This window comes from Girardinichthys multiradiatus, chromosome 15 (assembly GCF_021462225.1).
Source record: "Girardinichthys multiradiatus isolate DD_20200921_A chromosome 15, DD_fGirMul_XY1, whole genome shotgun sequence".
Classification (NCBI taxonomy): Eukaryota; Metazoa; Chordata; class Actinopteri; order Cyprinodontiformes; family Goodeidae; genus Girardinichthys; species Girardinichthys multiradiatus.
In genome coordinates this window covers 2,172,327-2,194,588 of record NC_061808.1, presented here as the reverse complement: position 1 = coordinate 2,194,588, position 22,262 = coordinate 2,172,327, and the positions used below count along the sequence as shown (strand labels likewise).

Here is a 22,262-nt window from a genome sequence, read left to right as displayed (position 1 = left end):
TGAAGCTGAGGTTCTGAGTCCGATTCTGTGTTTTAAGCATTGGTTGAACTTTGGTTGAGACATCTTACATATTTAGACCGTTCAGACCTCAGCTGATTAAATTCTATTTATATCTATTCTATACAATAAAAACACAGATTCTCCAAAAGACAACTGGACAATAACAAAATGTTTTTCTGTTTGCAAAAAACAGTAAAAGCAAACTTTCAGTTCTCTCTGGGCATCGCCTTAGACTGGGTTAATGTGAAAAGCATCATATTTATACAGGTCGAAACTATAACTATTTTCCTTACCTATTATCTGTTAATATGGATGCTTTTAACAGAGTTTATGATAAAAATGTTTCTTGACACAGAGCGGACTGCATCAGGGGGGCAGTTTGGGAGCTTGCGTTTGCTTGTGTCCCATGCAAAAATAAACCCCCTGTTTAGTCAACCAAGATCAACATTGGTACGCCCCTGCAAACCCACAACCTGCCCAGTCCAGGAGAAACCCCATCCATGCATATTCTGTCTTTGAGAAACATCATCATGTCATCACTGGGATTATCTGGCTACAGTTAAGTCTAAAACTATTCATACCACTGAGAGATTTCATTTTAAAGTCATATTTTATATTTGCCAATATGTTTTCTTCTGACTAGAAGCAATGGTACTGCTCTGGAGCCAGAGTACTGATTTGAATCTGAGAGACAATCTGTGGAGGTTGCTGCAGATTAGGGTGATGGCAAGGAGACCTTTCAACCTTAAAGACTTGGAGCTCAGCACCACGAAATATTAGTGGAAACATGCAATAAGCTGCTCAGCAGAAGAAGGGCTTGATTCCTGTAATGCAGTTTTTACGTTGGCTTTTGAGAAGAGTAGAAATTATTTTCAACATGCCATTTTTTAAATAAAATTTAAATGAAAACCTAAATTATTTTGGTCAGAAATGCTCCCCCTTTTAAATTGTTTAATTATTTGGATCGATGCTTTTTCCGTTTTCTGTCACAAAAACAAACTTCTTTGGTTGATTGTAAAAAATTTAAAATCAAAATCTGCCAGGGTTATGAATAATTGTGGACTTTACTGCATAGCGGCACAAGGGGTCTTTTAATTTGAAGGCTATGGTGGTGCTCTTCCTGTGTCGTAGCCGCTAACGCGGTGCGTCTTGACGCAGCGGGTGGCCGTTGGTGCGTCAGGAGGAGACGGGCAGAGAGATGCCATGACAGCAGCAGCATCAGGACCACGGACCGAGGCCAGCAGAGACCCGATCCCCCTACAGAGTTCGGCCGCGGGACGTCTCTCATGCTCTATCCGCCCCGCAGTGCGTCAGTCCGGGATCGTGTAGCAGGACAGCGGCGGGGCAGCGGCGGCATCTGGAGCGGAGGTAAGAAGAGAATGAGGAGGATGGGAGGATAGGGCGTGGAGGAAGGGAGCTGGGACCGGACTGTTTCTTCAGTGATGACTCTACAGCTGGAGAGAAGCAGCAGAGATGAGGCCCGGTAGGATGAGCTGGACCAGCCGCCTCGGCTCCTCCAGCATCCAACCGCGTCTGTGTGTGTGTGTGTGTGTGTGTGTGTGTGTGTCCAGCGCGGCTTAGTTGAAGTAACGATGATGATGGCAATGATGTAACAGATATGAACAGGTACCACGCTCCAAGGTTGCATCCAGTCAGGTTTTAGAAGGTCACATGATATGACGTATGACAGGTTAATTTGCTGACTCGTGGTTGTAGAACTGGTTAATAAATAGGTAGAGGCGCAGAAACCTCTATTTATTGAGTTAAATGCAATCATCTGGAAATAAAATGTTCCTAAATCAACAGAACAACAAAGCATCACATTTTTATTGATAAAAATATTGCCAGGTTGCTCTCCTGACACCTTCTCATAGGATTATAATCCGGTCGAGGTCAGGACTTTGACTGAGCCAATCCAGCACTTTGATTCTTTTTCAGCCATTCTGTTGTCGGTCTGCTGCTGTGTTTGAGATCATTGTTCTGTTGATGACCCAGTTTGGACCAAGCTTCAGCTGTTCAAGAGAGGGTCTCATTGGACTCTAGAATTTTTTGGCATACAAAGAAGATCCTGGTGCACTTATTGGGAGCAAAGGGTAAACAAGCCCAAATCATCCTCTCTCCACCACTGTGCTTGACAGTGGATGTGAGTTGTGCTTGGGTCTGTGCAATTATGACCACATAGCTCTGCTTTGGTCTCATCTGCCTACAGGAGATTGTTCTGGAGGTCTTGTAACTTTGCAAACCTAAGTCTTGCTGCCATCTTGTTCTTCATGCCAGGGCCTCAAGAGAAGATATTATTTGGATGAAAGAAAATATGTAACTTCAGATTTTTTTACAAAGACTTTTCTTCCTAACAGCACATTCAGGATGTTCTGGGCCTTCTTTACGCTCCTCTAAAAACTGGTTTAAAAGAAGATTAAACCTCTGGCTTCTCTTATGGGAAAATACACTGGACGTTCTCAGGTTTTTCCCATGTGATCACATGAAGACCTGTTGGAAACCACAATTCCTGCTCAGATCATGACACCCATCCATGGTCTTTACCCGCTGCAGGATGGCGGTGTGTCGTTGGTGAGGAGCAGGATGGGGGTAACTCACTGTCTTTAATAATTTTGTACTGTTTTTACTCTAAATTAAGTCAAAAGTTCTTGTTTCTCCACTCCTCTCACACTGACAACCAGATTTACTCTGCTTTGACCCAGTTAGTCATTTTCCATCACGGTAACATCTGATAAAACCGATTAGGTTCTAACAATCAACATATGATTTAGTCTGTGAAGTCATGGCACCTCAGGTTAAGGCTCAGACTTCCCCTGAAGCATCTTGAACTACAGGGGTTGGACACTGAAACTGAAACACCTGTCATTTTAGTGTGGGAGGTTTCATGGCTAAATTGGACCAGCCTGGTAGCCAGTCTTCATTGATTGCACATTACACCAGTAAGAGCAGAGTGTGAAGGTTCAATTAGCAGGGTAAGAGCACAGTTTTACTCAAAATATTGAAATGCACACAACATTATGGGTGACATACCAGAGTTCAAAAGAGGACAAATTGTTGGTGCACGTCTTGCTGGCGCATCTGTGACCAAGACAGCAAGTCTTTGTGATGTATCAAGAGCCACGGTATCCAGGGTAATGTCAGCATACCACCAAGAAGGATGAACCACATCCAACAGGATTAACTGTGGACGCAAGAGGAAGCTGTCTGAAAGGGATGTTCAGGTGCTAACCCGGATTTTATCCAAAAAACATAAAACCACGGCTGCCCAAATCACGGCAGAATTAAATGTGCACCTCAACTCTCCTGTTTCCACCAGAACTGTCCGTCGGGAGCTCCACAGGGTCAATATACACGGCCGGGCTGCTATAGCCAAACCTTTGGTCACTCATGCCAATGCCAAACGTCGGTTTCAATGGTGCAAGGAGCGCAAATCTTGGGCTGTGGACAATGTGAAACATGTATTGTTCTCTGATGAGTCCACCTTTACTATTTTCCCCACATCCAGGAGAGTTACGGTGTGGAGAAGCCCCAAAGAAGCGTACCACCCAGACTGTTGGATGCCCAGAGTGAAGCATGGGGGTGGATCAGTGATGGTTTGGGCTGCCATATCATGGCATTCCCTTGGCCCAATACTTGTGCTAGATGGGCGCGTCACTGCCAAGGACTACTGAACCATTCTTGAGGACCATGTGCATCCAATGATTCAAACATTGTATCCTGAAGACGGTGCCGTGTATCAGGATGACAATGCACCACTACACACAGCAAGACTGGTGAAAGATTGGTTTGATGAACATGAAAGTGAAGTTGAACATCTCCCATGGCCTGCACAGTCACCAGATCTAAATATTATTGAGCCACTTTGGGGTGTTTTGGAGGAGCGAGTCAGGAAACGTTTTCCTCCACCAGTATCACGTAGTGACCTGGCCACTATCCTGCAAGAAGAATGGCTTAAAATCCCTCTGACCACTGTGCAGGACTTGTATATGTCATTCCCAAGATGAATTGATGCTGTATTGGTTGCAAAAGGAGGTCCTACACCATACTAATAAATTATTGTGGTCTAAAACCAGGTGTTTCAGTTTCATTGTCCAACCCCTGTACATACTGAAGGAAATTAACTGGACAGGTAACTTATAACTGTTGGACATTAGAGAGCAAATTATTTGGTTCACTCAGTTATTAAACTGTGGGAGCAAAAGTAAAAAGCTCGGCCCGGTTGAACAATCAATCTCTCACATCCCTGTGGAGGAACTTTGGTCAATTTTCCTTTCCAACGTTGCTTCAGTTCACTAAGGTTTGCTGACATGAATTTTTTCTTCACAGCTCCCACCACAGCGTTCAACTCTGTTTGAGGTCTGAACTTTGACTGGGCCATTGCAACATCTTGATTCTTTTCTGCTATTCTGCTGCTGTGTTTGGGGTCATTGATCTGTTGATGATCCAGTTTTAACCAAGCTTCAGATGTTGGACAGATGGCCTCACATCTGACTCTAGAATACTTTGGTACACAGAGGAGGCCATGGTCTACTCAACAGCTCCTTTCAGATCATAGTTCTGCAATAAACACAGAACCATGAACTCCCCATTATGGATCACCCAATCCGTTGAGCTCATGAGCCTTGTGCTCTTTCAGAACACACACACACACACACACACACACACACACACACACACACACACACACACACACACACACACACACACAGGAGAGACAGGGTTAAACACTGAAAGACTGGGCCAAGTGGATCATCTGTAGAAGGTGAGCATTAAGTTGTTGGCAGCATCAACTCAGCTGATGTCCCCCTCCAGGAAGGTGCCACAGCTAAACACAGAGGCAGGCCAGGTGTAGGGTTGGGTTGATTTCAACCCCCCAAACTGTGACAGGACCTTTCAGTTCATCATAAAGGTGTAGCTCACAGAATGGAAGAATGGTCAGAAAGAGGCTAATAACTACAAGGTGCAAAACAAATCATCAGCCATCCACCACCGTGCCAGGAGGGAAGCTGATGTGCTGCAAACATGGTTCTGTACATTATGGTCAAATATCTCTGCTTTGGTCTCATCTGTCCAAACATTTTTCCAGAAGTCTTCTTGTTTATTAAGATGCAACTGTGCAAACCAAATGTGTGCTGGTATGTTGTTTTCAGGCAGAGAAAGGGATCTAATTCAGGTTTGAACGTTTCCATCTAACTGAGGCCTGTAGAGCCTGAGATGGAGCTCCTTGGTTTGGGCGTTGTGTTACAACACACTCAGATGTTCTCCAGAGAACCTTCTTTGGTCCAAAAACCAGACCATCTTAGAATGAAGAACAGTGATTTACTCATGATGTAGCTTACCTTGCTCTGTTTCTTGGTGTGGCCTCCGTTTCCCAGGATGCTCTGCGGTTTGTCAGCAGGCCTGTGAAGATGAGTGTGACATCATGGTTTCTGGTGAGCAGCTCGGGCACTCGGCACCGCCTCCCGCGGGAGATGATCTTTGTGGGTCGCGAGGACTGCGAACTCATGCTGCAGGTGAGACTTGTTGGATCTACAGATGTTCCACCACAACCAGAGTCTGGACAGGATGTTCCATAAAGAGCTCTTTAGCTTCCTGATGTTGTTTGTTTCCCCTTCATCATCTCCTCCTCCTGTTCTGCTTCTTCCTCCCTCTCCTCTTCATCTGCTGCTCTTCCATCCCATCTTAAAACTGTTTTTCTCTCGTATTTTCTTATTCTCATGATCATTCACTTCTACCAACTATTTTTCTTTATCGTCATTTCATCTTCTCTCTTCTTTTTCCTCCTTTCCTTCTTGTATTTTTTCCTCTTTCTCCTTTTCTTTGTCTTCACCGTCAACCATTTTCTCCTTTATTTCCTCCTGCTTTTCCTCTTCTTCTGCCTCATCCCTGAAATGTTTTTCCTTCCAATCCAAACCATCCAACTGTCCATCCGTCTGTTTGTGTTATCCTTCACCACTTCTTTTTAAATATCCCTTTCCTTCCTTTTCCCCATCTTCATCATCATCATCCCTATCTCCTGCTCACCTCCTCATCCTACATTCCTCCTTCTTCTCTTCATTTTTCTTTATTCCTTTCACATATCGCTTTCTCTTTGTTGTTCACCTTATTTTTATCTTCCTCCTCGTTTTTATTTCTTTCTTCTGTCCATTCTTCTGCTGATTCCTCCATCATTTCTCTCTTCCTCATCTTCTTCATCACATCGAGCTCATGATCATCTTTTTTTACCCTCTCCTCCCACTCTAAACTCAGTGACGTAGAACAAACAGTTGCCCCTAACATCACCTGCAGAGATCTGACTCTGTGTGTGTGTGTGTGTGTGTGTGTGGACAGTCACGCAGCGTGGACAAACAGCACGCTGTCATCAACTACAACCCGACAACCGATGAACACCTTGTGAAAGACCTGGGCAGCCTGAACGGGGTGAGCCCTACACACACACACACATTAATAACGTTATCAGTGCTAAAAGCTGATCTGTTCCGGTTCTGTTTATCTTGTTTGATGCAGACGTTTGTGAACGACCTGCGGATCCCTGACCAGACCTACATCACCCTCAAACTGTCCGACATCATCCGCTTTGGATACGATATCCTTCCCAGGATCACCGTGTGTGTGTGTGTGTGTGTGTGTGTGTGTGTGTGTGTTCATGCGGTTTTGTTTTCCTGAGCCACCTCTGCACATTCTCATGTCTACGTTCTGGAGAAAAGTCAACACAAAGTCCCAGAGGAGGCGCTGAAGGTCAGGTCACATTTTTATTCTGCAATCAGACAATAATAAGTTTGTTGTACTGAAACCTAAAGCTATCTGTAAGGAAATATATCTTCTCTCTTTGATCATTCATTCATTCATTCATTCAATGAATGAATGAATCTGTGATCATTTCTGCACCTGCTGTTTGTGGCTGAATGGAGGAAAACTGTGACCCGACGCAAAAAGAGGTTCAGTTCCTCACACCTGCTGACCTGCATCTTGGCAGAGCAGGTAGCTTCATGAATCCAGAGCAGAGATGAAGCAGAGACAGCGTCCAAAAGATGTGCAGAACCTGAAGCAAATCACAGCTTTGTGAATCTACCCCAGAGTATCACGCACAGAACTGCAAAAATTGTTGCGATCAAGAGATCACCTCTTATTTTCTTCCATTGATAAAGACTTTTTTGTGATCTTGTAAAGTGCTCTGAATGTGTAGCTGAAGATCTTTCTTTAAAATAACAACTTTCCACCCCCTACGACAAAAATATTCAGAGATTAGACCTGGATCATAACTTCTATAGTCCTGTAATTTCCAACTGGATCAATGCTCATATTAAAGCTGCAACATAAACCAGGAGACGCGGTGTGAGAACCTTGAGCTCAAATAAACTTGTTTGTTTTCGCAGCACGAAAAGTACAGTAGTCAGCTGCAGATGAGTCTGAAGGCTGCAGAGGGGAAGAAGAGTGATGAAGAAGAGGGGCAGCGAGGCGACAAGACGACAACGACAAAAAGCGTCACACAAGGTACAAACATTGAAAACAGGATTGCAGAAACTAAGAGTCTGACATGAGGAGAAGGTTCTGCAGATCTGGGGTCAGCTTGGCCAATAGCTTTGTCTCCATCTGCAGGCTGGATCCTGAACTGCAGCTGCTGCTGAATCCAAGGGTTTTATTAATGATATGATGAAAATTTTAAATTTCGCTGATGTCTAATCTTCAGTTTCGGTTCAACTCTGACACATGCAAGAGACAAATTAACATTAATTGATGCAACAGTTTATCCATTTTTAGTGGAGACACCTGGGATCCTGCTGCATGAAGGTTTATGAATCGCTCTCAGTCTGACCATATCTGGTAGAACCAGCTCCTCTGAACATCAGGCAACTGGAAAGAGTTGAAAGCTTAAGTATCTTGGTTTGTTGACTGGTGCCAGGATGAGTGATGAAGCTTTGTCTGCAAGAATGAGGGTGTTGCATTTCACTCCTGTGGTCATGAGATGTGGATCATGACCAAAATGAAGCAGTGCCAAAAATCCAACATCTAAAATGAGCTTCCTCCACAGGGTAGCCTCAACCTGCCCTGGAGATAAGGAGAGATGCTTCATCACCTGGGGGGAGGGTTAGTAGACCTGCTGCTTCTTTGCATCAGAAGGAGGCAGCTGAGGTGGTTCTTCTCATTAGGATGTCTGCTTGAAGGCTTCCTTTGCATGTTCTCTCTGTTTGTCTTATATGGAAAAGGCCCGAGGCAAACCCAGAACTCACCAATGGGAAAGCACAGAACCTACAAAAGTATTCATGCTCCTTCAGTCTTTTTTCACTTTACAACCGCAAACTTTAATGTATTTTTTGGGGGATTTTATGTGCGGATAGAACCAGAGTGTTGGGTCTTGAGTCTCTCAACGTTCTCTTCACAATATCCCACAGATTCTCTATGGGGTTCAGGTCAGGAGAGTTGGCAGGCCAATTGAGCACAGTGATACCATGGTCAGTAAACCATTTACCAGTGGTTTTGGCACTGTGAGCAGGTGCCAGGTCGTGCTGAAAAATGAAATCTTCATCTCCATAAAGCTTTTCAGCAGATGGAAGCATGAAGTGCTCCAAAATCTCATGATAGCTAGCTGGATTGACCCTGCCCTTGATAAAACACAGTGGACCAACACCAGCAGCTGACACGGCACCCCAGACCATCACTGACTGTGGATACTTGACACTGGACTTCTGGCATTTTGGCATTTCCTTCTCCCCAGTCTTCCTCCAGACTCTGGCACCTTGATTTCCGAATGACATGCAGAATTTGCTTTCATCCGAAAAAAGTACTTTGGACCACTGAGCAACAGTCCAGTGCTGCTTCTCTGTAGCCCAGGTCAGGCGCTTCTGCTGCTGTTTCTGGTTCAAAAGTGGCTTGACCTGGGGAATGCGGCACCTGTAGCCCATTTCCTGCACACGCCTGTGCACGGTGGCTCTGGATGTTTCTACTCCAGACTCAGTCCACTGCTTCCGCAGGTCCCCCAAGGTCTGGAATCGGCCCTTCTCCACAATCTTCCTCAGGGTCCGGTCACCTCTTCTCGTTGTGCAGCGTTTTCTGCCACACTTTTCCTTCCCACAGACTTCCCACTGAGGTGCCTTGATACAGCACTCTGGGAACAGCCTATTCGTTCAGAAATGTCTTTCTGTGTCTTACCCTCTTGCTTGAGGGTGTCAATAGTGGCCTTCTGGACAGCAGTCAGGTCGGCAGTCTTACCCATGATTGGGGTTTTGAGTGATGAACCAGGCTGGGAGTTTTAAAGGCCTCAGGAATCTTTTGCAGGTGTTTAGAGTTAACTCGTTGATTCAGATGATTAGGTTCATAGCTCGTTTAGAGACCCTTTTAATGATATGCTAATTTTGTGAGATAGGAATTTTGGGTTTTCATGAGCTGTATGCCACAATCATCCGTATTAAGACAATAAAAGACCTGAAATATTTCAGTTAGTGTCCAATGAATCTAAAATATATGAATGTTAAATTTTCATCATGACATTATGGAAAATAATGAACTTTATCACAATATGCTAATATTTTGAGAAGGACCTGTACATCTCAAGCTCAGCCAGATAGGATGGAGAACACCTGTGAACATCAGGTTTTAAGTACAGTCACCAGAGGTGGGTAGTAACTAGTTACATTTACTAGGAGTAGTTTTACAGTTTTAACTTCTACTTGAGCAAAATCTTTTTTTTTTTTTTAGTGGCACTAGAGTCCTTTATTTTTCGACAATTGGTAGACAGGAAAGAGGGGAGGAGACATTGGGCAAAGGTCGCCAGGTCCAAGACTCAAACCCAGGACAGCCGGATCAAGGACTTTAGCCTCTGCACATGGTCGCGCGCTTAACCCCTAGACGACCAGCGCCGCACAAAAACACGTCTCCTCTCCATTACTGCCTACTTCTCCCTCCTCGGGTTACTTCATGGAATGAAGAACAAACCAAAAATGCCCCAGACACAGACACACACCTACAGTTTATCTCAAAGTGAGACGTCTTGTTTCTGCTGAGGCATTCGGAGGTCAGGTGAAGATACAGTTAACAGCAGATATTGTCACTAGATATTTTACACCATTCTAACGTAGATCCATAACCGACTATAAGCAGTGGTTTCAAAAGCTTGTTTCTTCTGCCTGAATTTGTGATTTTGAATTGATGTTATTTATTTTTATAATACCAGAATTTGCACATAACTGTGAGTGACCTCGCCATGAACATCTGATTACATCATTTTCACACATGAAATGAGAAGTTATGATTGATTACTCACTACTTCAGTTTTACCAAAGGATTTTTTACTCTTCAGTAATTTTCTGGATGACCTCCTCTTCGCTCCTACTTATGTTAACATATTTTATGGTAAAGTTACTCTTACATGTGTACACTTTTGTCCATGCCACCCACCCCTGCTTTTCGTGGATTCTGACTTTTATTTAGGTCTGGACTTTGACTAGGCCATTCCAGTGTGGTTCTGGCTGTATGTTTAGTGTGGTATTCCCGCTGGAAGGTGAATCTCCAGCCCAGTCTCAAATCTTCTGCAGCCTCTAGCTGGTTTTCCCAGGGTTTTCCTGGATGTAGCTCCATACATCTTCCCATCAACTCTGAGCACCTTCCCTGTCCCTGCTGAAGAAAAGCATCCCCACAGCATGATGCTTTCACCACCGTGTTTCACTGTGCAGATTCTGTGTTAAGGTGATGTGCAGACAGTATTGGTTTTTCTTCACACTGGTCTCCTCGGAGCAGAGCCCATTCTTCCACATGTTTGCTGAGTTTTTCAGGTCTTCTTCTTGCCACTCTTTCACAAAGGTCAGATTTGTGGCATTTAAGACTGAAAGTGTTCCTGTGGACAGATTCTCTCACCTGACCTGCTTATCTCTGCAGCTGCTCCAGAGTCACCATGAGCCTCTTGGCTGCTTCTCTAATTAATGTTCTCCTTGCCCACCCTGCCAGTTTAGGTGGATGTCCATGTCTTTGTAGGTCTGCAGGTGGTCCATTGTCAGATGAACAGAGCTCTGGGAGATCTTCAAAGTTTGAGATATTGTTGTAGAACCTAATCCACATCATGTATGTGGGTTTTACTCCAAGACATCAGTCCTTTAAACCAAAAAATTAATAATCACTTTTACTCCAGCAGAATTATTTTAGTAAGTATGAAGAGGAAAAAGGTGATGAAGAGCAGAATGTATTTCCAGGACCATCTAGTGGTAAATGTGTGTGTTTTTGACAGAGACTCCTGTGAGTCGGCCCACTCCTCTGTATGGTCAGCCGTCCTGGTGGGGAGAGGAAGACTATGGGAGTAAAATCCAAAGCAGCGATGAGCCTCATTCAGGTAGACACATTTTCATCAAACATCAGGAAGATTCATATTTCTACATAATTAAGTAATAACTTGTTTAATAATGTTTCTGTTCTCATCAGAAGTACAGAAAGATGTTCTGTCTATACATCCAGATTTTTCTGGACCTCTCTCAGACTCCCAACCAAAGACCGTCTTCACTTCCTATCATCGTGAGCCCAGCTACTTCGAGATTCCCACCAAGGATTTCCAGCACCAGAAAACCTCAGAGGCGGAGCTCCATGAGATCCCCACCAAGGATACAGACGTTCCCCATGCCGCACCCTGCCCTCCCACCTCGACCCCACCCGTTGTCCAGAGCCACGCCTCGTTCACCATCGAATTTGACGACTGCATGCCTGGCAAGATCAAGATCAAAGACCACGTCACCAAGTTCTCCACTCGCCAGAGGAAGGGTCAGACGCCCCCCGCCAAGACTGCCACCACCGCCGCACCTGCAGAGATGATGTCGTCGCAGAGCAAAGTGGTCGATTGGCTGGTCCACAGTGATGTCAGCATGATGAAGAAGCATCCGCCATGTGAGGATGTCTACAGCACCAAGAGTGACCTCGCCATGAACATTAAGACTCTTAAAGGTCAGATCGAGATGCTGCTTTAGTCTCATTATGGTGATACCTGTTCAGAACATTACATGATGACACATAACATTATGACCACCTGCTTAACAGTGTTTTGGTCCCTCCTTTGCTGCCAAATCAGTCCTGAGCTCTATACTGTTGCACTGATAGCACAAAATTGCTGCCATGTGATTGGCTGATCTGCTTATTGTCTCAACAAGTAATTGATCAGGTGCACCTGCAGATGATGGTTACACTTCAGACCTTCACGATTTTTGGTGAGCAGTGGTGCCTCGGACTTATGTGACCCACATTGAAGACTACACCACAACAAGTGAACAGAATGACAGTCAGAGTTTGAGTTTCACTGACCTTACAGACTCAATATCAACGTATGGATGTTTATGCATTATAAATCATTCCAGGCTTCAATTTTGCAATGAAAACTGTGAGTCTCTGAACTGAATAGGAAAATGTTCACAAGAGTCAACCCATGTGAAAATTTAAATAAAGAGCAGGAAAGGCAGATGAAACTAAAATAGGTCAAAACTGAGGGAAATATGCTTCAATGCAAGGTATTCACAAAAGCTCTTATAGAGAACGTGAATGTAGCTGTTGGCCTGAAATTTACACTAGATGCTTTTAATAACTCAATTAATCCACAGAAAAAAGACAGCTCTACAGTTGTTTCTATAGGTTTTTAATTTTATTCCAGTTGGAGGACTGACTGGAACATTCTAGTTTCATTTTTCTTCTCTGAAACCAGGGAGAATTTCATGCTTTGTTTCAGACCATTGCCTAACTCCACCTTTATTTCATCTTCTGACTTATCAAGAATGTTCAATAGTACATCTCTCCTTCCATCAGTATGAAATCTACTAGTACAATATGCTGAAAAACAACCCTACACCACGATGTTTCCACCAGCGAACATTTCTGGATAGTCTGTTAGGGTGCAGTGCCATTGCTCTTCCAAACCTGACATGCACTGTGCAATGACTTCTATTTAGAGTTTTGGTCTAACCTGAGCAGATCATATTCAATTCGATTCGAATCAATTCAATTCAAAACTACTTTATTAATCCCAAAGGGAAATTAAATGTTGTTGTAGGTATGTAGGTTTATGTAGGAAACTTTTGGGACTGATTTCGGCAGGTTTCTTGGCTTTCTGTGCACCTGTTTTTATTAGTTCAATACTTATTCCTTTTATCATTGCCTTTCATTGTCCATAACTTGATTAATGGAGTATTTTGTTTTGATTTCTCTGTATTTGGTGATTACTTTGGTTTTTACCAGCATCTGATGGGAATTTTACTTCCATAGCCCATTAGAAATGTATTTACTGAGAAAAACGTTGAGTTGTTGACTGGCTCTCAGTTTGATCTTCACTTTGAACATAAAAGTGTTTTGTTCACTTTATTCTTTTACCAGGTCACCACCATGAAGATGGAACCCAGAGCGACTCTGAAGACCCGGTTTTGAAATCCAGAAGTAAATCCCACCACTCTGTCCAATCAGAGCAGTCTGAGACATCACAGCAGACAGTCCAGCCAAGTCAGCAGCCTGTTCAAACACAGAAGCTCCACCATCTGCTGCAGTACTCTCCACCCAGACAGGCTGCTGCGTCAGCTGTGGCCCCTGAACGGCCCCTGTCCCAGAGCCCTCCCCAGCCACCGTCCCCCCCAGAAACGTTCAAACAGGGACCCTCTGAGCACCTCACCCAGCAGGCCTTTATCATCGAGTTCTTTGATGACAACCCGCGCAAAAAGCGCTCACAGTCCTTCACCCACAACCCTGCTCATAGCGATTCTTACTCCACCCTCAAGGCCAAGATGGAGCGACGGAAAGGAGGCGAGAGGCCAGCATCCATGCATGGACACATCCCTCCCACCCAGCAGGTGACAGTTCCCTTAAAGGGTCAGGTCCACAGTGGCCCTCAGAGGTCAAGCTCTCTTAAGCGGGAGAAGACAGAAGGGGAGGCAGCTTCATCAGGTTCCTCCTCTCGCTCTTCATCGGGCATCATCATCAGACCTTTTGGCAGTGTTGGGAAGAAGTCAATGCTTGCCCAAGAGTTTGCAGCAGAATTCCTGAAGGACTCTGGTCAGAAGGATTCTACCCCAACTAGAGACAAAGTTTCACCTCCTCCGATTTCTGCACCACCAGTGATGGTTTCGCCCCCTCAAGCCCAGATCCCATCCCCACTAGAACCTCCAGCACTTTCTTCAGTTTCCTACCCCTCATCCCCATTACAACCTCCAGTATCCTCAAAGCCCTTCAAATCGCCCAGTGGTTCATCTCAGGTGGCCCCTCTGGTCCATCCATCTGGACCACACATGTCCCCCATGTTGTCCTTGGGAGTTTGTGGGGGAGACCCCAAGGTTTCCCAAAGGATGGTGAGAAACGAGGAGGATGACAGCCTGAGTGATGCTGGGACATACACCATCGAGACAGAATCCCAAGACAAAGAGGTGGAGGAGGCTCGCAACATGATTGATCAGGTGGAGTCACAGTGACCACCAGGGAGTTGTGGAAACATCTCAGGAGTCAGAAAGTTAAACAAAGCGATTAATCAAAAGTTTTCTTGTCTAAATGTTGCTTTTATAAAAATAGTTTTATCTGTAACAAGTGATGCATGAAACTTATCCTTCTTTTTCCATCCTTTGTGCTCACACCACCCTCTCATGCATGCCCTGTGTCAAACAGGTGTTTGGTGTCCTTGACTCTCCAGAGTACAGTGGTGCGACCACAGGGGTTTATAGACCTGTCATACATGAAGGCAAGGATGAGCACCATAATCTGCCTGGTGATGGTAGCAGTGTGGACCTATTGCATGGCTTTATCCCAGCAGCTGTCAGTGCCCCCCCAACAGGTCCCATGCAGGTAACACAGGAAAAGACCCTGGAGGAACCTTGGAAGCATGTTTCCCAGTGCATGGACACTGGTGTCTATCTGCCATTCCTCGTGTCACTGATTTCAAGTCTTGGTTGGTTCCTTGTTATCTGGGTGTGTGGTTCTGTTTATCATGATTTGTGTTCCAGGTTCAGGCTCAGGCAGCTGATCTCGAAGGAACTAAATGGGTTTCTCGGTGGGCCAGTCTAGCGGACAGCTATGCCGATCCTGGTTCTACTCCTCCTCAAGTGGAATGTCTCGAAGGTACTCAACTTTTTGTCTGCTTAATCACCCAAAAATAAGTATATTGTGTGAAGGGATGTGTATAGCCAAACGAGTTTCCTTAGATCTGTAGCTGAATATTTCATATAAGTCCCTAAAATTTAAAAGTCATAAATTAATTATAGATTCATTCATTAGAGCAGAACACATGAAAGTTACTAACAGCAAAAACCAGTCATCGATTTTCAAATACGCCAACACCCCTTCGCTGTTTTCACATTTTATTACGTTACATTTAACATAAAACAACTCTACACAAAAATGCTCATAATGACAAAATGGACACATTAAAAAATAGAAGGTACAAAAGTATTCACACCACTTATTATGACTGATAGCATGTATCTTAGTTCCATCTTAATTGCACTTAGAGCAGAAACCGAGCAGTAAGTTCAAATGAATTGTCTTTAAATGTCCAAGACTGGATTGAGGTAGGAATGAATGCAAACTAATTTTAGCAGAACTGAGCATGCTGAAAGTCCTGGTCTCCTAATTTTCTGAATTGGAGGAACTTTGGAGCTACCAGGAATCTCTCTAGATCTGTCCACCCGTCCAAACTGAGTGATCAGTGAAGAAAACATCACTAAGGTGGTGCTATACAGGTCCTTCTCAAAATATTAGCATATTGTGATAAAGTTCATTATTTTCCATAATGTCATGATGAAAATTTAACATTCATATATTTTAGATTCATTGCACACTAACTGAAATATTTCAGGTCTTTTATTGTCTTAATACGGATGATTTTGGCATACAGCTCATGAAAACCCAAAATTCCTATCTCACAAAATTAGCATATCATTAAAAGGGTCTCTAAACGAGCTATGAACCTAATCATCTGAATCAACGAGTTAACTCTAAACACCTGCAAAAGATTCCTGAGGCCTTTAAAACTCCCAGCCTGGTTCATCACTCAAAACCCCAATCATGGGTAAGACTGCCGACCTGACTGCTGTCCAGAAGGCCACTATTGACACCCTCAAGCAAGAGGGTAAGACACAGAAAGACATTTCTGAACGAATAGGCTGTTCCCAGAGTGCTGTATCAAGGCACCTCAGTGGGAAGTCTGTGGGAAGGAAAAAGTGTGGCAGAAAACGCTGCACAACGAGAAGAGATGACCAGACCCGGAGGAAGATTGTGGAGAAGGGCCGATTCCAGACCTTGGGGGACCTGCGGAAGCAGTGGACTGAGTCTGGAGTAGAAACATCCAGAGCCACCGTGCACAGGCGTGTGCAGGAAATGGGCTACAGGTGCCGCATTCCCCAGACCTGGGCTACAGAGAAGCAGCACTGGGCTGTTGCTCAGTGGTCCAAAGTACTTTTTTCGAATGAAAGCAAATTCTGCATGTCATTCGGAAATCAAGGTGCCAGAGTCTGGAGGAAGACTGGGGAGAAGGAAATGCCAAAATGCCAGAAGTCCAGTGTCAAGTACCCACAGTCAGTGATGGTCTGGGGTGCCGTGTCAGCTGCTGGTGTTGGTCCACTGTGTTTTATCAAGGGCAGGGTCAATGCAGCTAGCTATCAGGAGATTTTGGAGCACTTCATGCTTCCATCTGCTGAAAAAGTTTATGGAGATGAAGATTTCATTTTTCAGCACGACCTGGCACCTGCTCACAGTGCCAAAACCACTGGTAAATGGTTTACTGACCATGGTATCACTGTGCTCAATTGGCTTGCCAACTCTCCTGACCTGAACCCCATAGAGAATCTGTGGGATATTGTGAAGAGAACGTTGAGAGACTCAAGACCCAACACTCTGGATGAGCTAAAGGCCGCTATCGTAGCATCCTGGGCCTCCATAAGACCTCAGCAGTGCCACAGGCTGATTGCCTCCATGCCACGCCGCATTGAAGCAGTCATTTCTGCAAAAGGATTCCCGACCAAGTATTGAGTGCATAACTGTACATGATTATTTGAAGGTTGACGTTTTTTGTATTAAAAACACTTTTCTTTTATTGGTCGGATGAAATATGCTAATTATGTGAGATAGGAATTTTGGGTTTTCATGAGCTGTATGCCAAAATCATCCGTATTAAGACAATAAAAGACCTGAAATATTTCAGTTAGTGTGCAATGAATCTAAAATATATGAATGTTAAATTTTCATCATGACATTATGGAAAATAATGAACTTTATCACAATATGCTAATATTTTGAGAAGGACCTGTAGTCTTTCCTTTTGGAGATCAGAGAACCATCTACAAAGTCTAACACACTCCACCAATCAATCATCTATGTTAGAGTAACCAGACGGAAGCCACTCCTCTCTACAAGGGATGAGAGTAAACTTTATTTACATGCCACTTTTCACAGATTTAAATATCACAAATGCAGATGGTGGCCCACCTAAATTTTCCAAAAAGCACAAAAGACTTTGAGATTTAAGGCTGTTAATGCAGCCAAAGGTGCTTTCATTCAAAATGAAGCGGTAGATGTGAATACTTTTTGAAAACTGACCTAACAAACTTTTGCCAATTTAAAAAAAATCAAACAAAATTACACAAATCTATTTAAGAATAAGTCAGTAACATGAAAAAAAGTGGACAAGCAAAGGAGTGTTAATACTTTCTGGTGGCACTGTAAAAGTGACAGAAATTGAGCTAACAAGTTGTTTTATAGATTTGCGCTACCTGAGCCATTCAGTGGGAAGTTACAGCTACGACACATCTGAGTCAGAGACGAGCCACAGCTCCAGGACCAGAAGGCTGCTGCCTCAGGTTCCTCCAGACAAGGTGGAAAGTGTCCCTCCAAGCATCCTGATTCAGCATGAATCCTACCAAGGCCATACATCTCTGGATAGAGTTTATAGTCCTCCCTGCTCACAAGACTCCACCCAGTGCTTAGCTGTTCAGGACGACGTGGACCCAGACAGCCTGAGTGATGCCAGTCGGTCTGAGGATGGACCTGCTCTAATTAATGCAAAGAGAATTGATATTAGGGCCGGAAACCCGTCCCCAGCTGCCCCGGGTTATCAGTTTAAAGTTCAGGAGAAAGTTTCTCCGACAATTAAATCCACCTTCTTCTACATTGGTGCTGAGGATTATTCAGGCAAGCCTGAACAGGCCCGAAGCCCTGTACATGGTGAGAGGACTCGAGACCCTCCTGCTAAAACTCCTCCTACGACAGTCTTGATCCGACACTTGGGTGGACATGAACCCAGAAGGACCGGTGTTAAACCCAACAACTCTGCTCCAAACCTTCAAACACAAGACAAAGATTCTGTTCCTACAAAAGACAGCAACATTGTCCGTCAAGAAAGTTTCACCAAAGCCCGGCCCAGTGACACCATCCAGATGAAGAAGCTTCCACACATCTCCAGCCACCCTTCCATTAGAGATATGGAACAGAGTACCCAGGAAACACAGCCCTTTCTCCAGGAGACAGAGGGAACCCTGTCCTCTCTGGACACCAAGCTTCCCTCTTCTGGCTCAGGCCGTAGCTCAAAGAAGGGGGGCTCCTCCACCCACATGGATGACTCTCTCTCTGGTGAGTCAGATGTGGATACAGCAAGCACCGTGAGTCAGGTGAGTAGCAAAAATATTCCTGTTAGCTCCACTTCTAAAAAGCGACCTGCCATAAGCAGCCTTCAGAAAGAGAAGTCGTCTTCTAGCCCATCAATCCAAGAAAAGGGACGACAACTAAGTGCCCGAGAACGTCTTTCTGAGAAACGGCGCACCCAAACCCCAGCTGATGCACCAAGCAAGGCAGAGGCAACAAGGCGCTTCCAGATGCGGCGCAGTACAGGAAACCGTGGTTCTCTGGACTTGTCTGAAGGACAACAAGGTACTGGACTTAACTGGACTGAGTCTACTTCATCTGATCATGAAATTACCCGTCCGTCCAGTCGTACCAAGAAAATGATTGCCCCTCTACAGAAAGAAGACAATGGAAAGACTCCTAAGTCAGCAACTCAACAGGTTTTAACCCGTTCCAACAGCCTGTCAGCACCAAGGCCAACCCGAGCGTCCATGCTTCGACGTGCCCGCCTCGGTGAGGCCTCAGACAATGAGGGGACAGAGACTGATCGGGCCTCCCAGAATTCTGATCATATTTCCGCCCCTCCCAAAGTCTCTGCTGAGGGTAAGAAGCTGTCCAGGCTGGACATTTTGGCGATGCCCAGGAAGAGAACTGGCTCATTTACGACACCCAGTGACAACGAGTCCTCCACGACTCGTTCTGGTTTCTCTAGTCGCAACAATGAGCCTGCCGCCACAGCAAGGAAGACATCTGTTGGCGATGCTCGCCAGGCAGCCGGTAAAGGGGGCGGGACTCCAGTAAAGCAAACGCTAACTCGTACCCGTTCAAGCGGAGCCAAGTACCTCAGCAGTGGTGAGTCTATGTTAACTTTTCTGAAATCACTTGCTGGTTAAAAGTTAGGAAGAAACAAAAAAATAGCTTATGTTGTTATTTTGCTGCAACCTTAGCATCCAAGTTGAAGACTTCATTATGTAATAATTTTGGATTAACAAGTTTAGTGTGTTTCTATTTCTGTTTGTGGCTCAAACTTTGCAATTCATGCATAGATTTTAACCTTCCAAGAAGACTAACCGTGGATGCCCCTGAATATTTTTCAGGATCGCGTCGCAAACAGAAGGGTTCAGACTTCTCATCTTCCTCTGAGGAAGAATACGAGTCAAACACTGGCTCCTCCAAAGCTAAACGGTCTTCCCATTCAACTACTGCTGGCCAAACACCGCGCAGCCGGAGATCAGCCGCCAGTAAAAGCAAGTCTGTCTCACTGGAGACGGAGGACGACGAGGACCAAAATGACGTTGACCCATACCAGAACTGGTCCACTCACAGTGCTGAGATTGCCAAGTAAGAGCTCTGCTCCTATTGGCTGCTCTTGTACATCACTCAGGCAGCCACATGATCTTTTGTTTGTGTTTCGGCTGCAGGCTCAGTCAAGACCTGGCTAAAGATCTGGCCATCCTGGCAAAGGAGATCCATGATGTTGCCGGGGATGGGGATTCTCCCAGCTCTGGAATGGGCACCACCACCTCACCTACCTCACTCCCTAACACGCCAGCCTCCACCATCTCTGCCCGGGAGGAGGTAAGAGTCAAACAGGCCCCAACATCACCAGTACCACCTCACATTCATGGCCTCAAAAACACACACACATCTATCCATGACCAGCAGGGGTCAGTCTTGGCATACATGCTATTGTAGTTCAGCAATCAATTCTCTTGTTCTACATTTGTTTTGTTTTTTGTAGTCTGGATAAATGTGTGTCTGATTATTCCATGTTAGGTGACGTCCATCACTTTCCAGACACGGCTGCAGTCTGCATTCATCAGCCAGTAAAGCTATCTCATATCATCCCAGTGTTTCCAGTTTAGACGTATTATCAGCTCCTCTTTCAGTGTTTCACTGTATGCGCTGGTCTGATTATGCAGAAGGCTGCAGAAGCCTTGTTGTTTGTTTGCAGGTTTATCTGTAGGAGCTTCAGTCCGTTTCAGACTCTTACACTTTCCATGTTTGTTCTTCTGCAAAGGCGTCATCTGTTCCATATCTCCACGGGGTTCGACAATCTCAGGTGTCCAACTCTGCCCCCTTCAATGGTTCCCTTCCCCCATCACCAATCCTAACACTCCCCTCTCACAGTGTTGGATTGTTCTGCACTTTTGAATTTTTGTTGTGTTAGAGTTGGCTGTCCTGTATGTAAGGTCATTAACAACAGAACTACTGAGGTAATGCAAAACAAGCTGGAGTCAGTCTAGATGATGGAAATCCAACCAACTTGTATTCAAGCAATTGCTGCTGTAGTCAAGAAGAAACACATCAAACTGAGGTTGTATGTTCCAAATTAACGAATCTGTTTTTCTCCATCTGACCTGATTCCAGCTTAGTTAATTCACCTTCATCTGACCTCACCCTAACAGCTCTATTGCTCCTGGCCCTGCACTCCTAACCAGACTCCTGTACCCCTATGTCCTAAACCTGTGTATGATCAGCGTAAAGTGACAGGCCCACTCATGTTATTTTATGTACGGATCCAAGAAGAAGAATGTGCCCTGAGAACAGGAGAGGGCCCAGTATGGATCCTTTTGTTACACCACAGGGGCTTATTGACAAGAGTGATCAACAAGAGCAGAAAAGACCTTATTAATGACACTACTCCTAATATAGTTTTAAACAAACATTTTTTCTGAGTAAAAAATAAAGAGGGAGAAAATCATAGGTTTTATGAAGGTCAAAAATGGTCACTTTTTAATAAATAAATAATTAGTGAAATAAAGTTTTACATATTTGAATAAACTGTAATAAATGTTCTTCAACACAGGACAATAAAATAGTTTAATAAATACTAAAATCATTTCATATTTTAGTAATAAAATTATTAAAGTACAATTTATAATGAACTTCTACATTAAATTCAAGAAATGATTGAAATATGTAAGTAATTTGTGATACACGTATCTATTTATGTGATTTGAATAGTATTTAATTTATTAAATGTAAAATTTTCAAATGCTCATTATGTATTAAATTGTAGCACTTTAGGCTATTCATGCAAGAGCACTATTCAACTGAAACAAAATCCTTTAATGATTACTTGCATGTGTCATCATTCAATAAAACATCAAAATGAATATTAAAATTAGTTATTAGATATATAATTATTAAATAAGTGCTTTTAACTGTTTTACTGTTTAATTATTTAATATTCGCCTGCCATCAAGAACCCGTTTTACAAGCCCCGCCCACCAGTCAGTGGGCTGGTGGGCGGGGCCAGCACTGACTCGCTCTGGGTGGAAAAACACAGCTGGTTGACCAACCAACTGATGAGCCACGGAGACAGTTCGAGTTATTTCAAGGTACACTGCAGCACAGGAAGATAATTACATTATTGTGAAATAATAAGGCAACATTCATTTAATGATTCATAGGATTTTTCAAAAAGTATTTATTTAAATATTGACAGTTAAATTAAGAACATGTTTATTTATTAGTTTAATTATGACAAATAAATAACAATAATTTTCTTATTCTGTTTTTATCCTTTTAGCAAAAAATACTGAGAGACAGGAATTCTGTGGTTTACTCTATTTACTTAAAGAAACTTAGGAAAGTCCAGTTTATTCTGTTTTTTCCTCATTTTCCCACACCTTCCAGCTCCGAGTCACTTTGCACTCACTCTGTAGTTTTGTTGATGAATCTCCATCAGCCTCTGCTGGTAATGA

The 22,262-nt window shown here is 44.0% G+C and overlaps 1 protein-coding gene across 6 annotated transcripts in view; it reads left to right on the top strand.

Annotated features, from left to right (window-relative positions):
* The first annotated feature begins 1,144 nt into the window (after positions 1-1,144).
* Positions 1,145-22,262, top strand: part of cep170bb (centrosomal protein 170Bb) — a 31,843-nt gene continuing 10,725 nt past the window's right edge. For 2 of the 6 annotated variants that reach the window (XM_047387926.1, XM_047387922.1), the window contains exons 1-15: positions 1,145-1,368; positions 5,376-5,513; positions 6,331-6,420; positions 6,508-6,586; positions 6,680-6,738; positions 7,377-7,494; positions 11,219-11,320; positions 11,410-11,922; positions 13,336-14,402; positions 14,608-14,784; positions 14,943-15,057; positions 17,695-19,404; positions 19,650-19,893; positions 19,974-20,130; positions 20,573-20,614. In XM_047387926.1, the coding sequence (XP_047243882.1) occupies positions 5,409-5,513; positions 6,331-6,420; positions 6,508-6,586; positions 6,680-6,738; positions 7,377-7,494; positions 11,219-11,320; positions 11,410-11,922; positions 13,336-14,402; positions 14,608-14,784; positions 14,943-15,057; positions 17,695-19,404; positions 19,650-19,893; positions 19,974-20,130; positions 20,573-20,614 (4,578 nt within the window). In that variant the 5' untranslated portion in view covers positions 1,145-1,368; positions 5,376-5,408. The remainder of the gene's footprint in view (positions 1,369-5,375; positions 5,514-6,330; positions 6,421-6,507; positions 6,587-6,679; positions 6,739-7,376; positions 7,495-11,218; positions 11,321-11,409; positions 11,923-13,335; positions 14,403-14,607; positions 14,785-14,942; positions 15,058-17,694; positions 19,405-19,649; positions 19,894-19,973; positions 20,131-20,572; positions 20,615-22,262) is intronic. The other 4 variants (XM_047387927.1, XM_047387925.1, XM_047387924.1 and 1 more) reach the window with 3 other exon arrangements.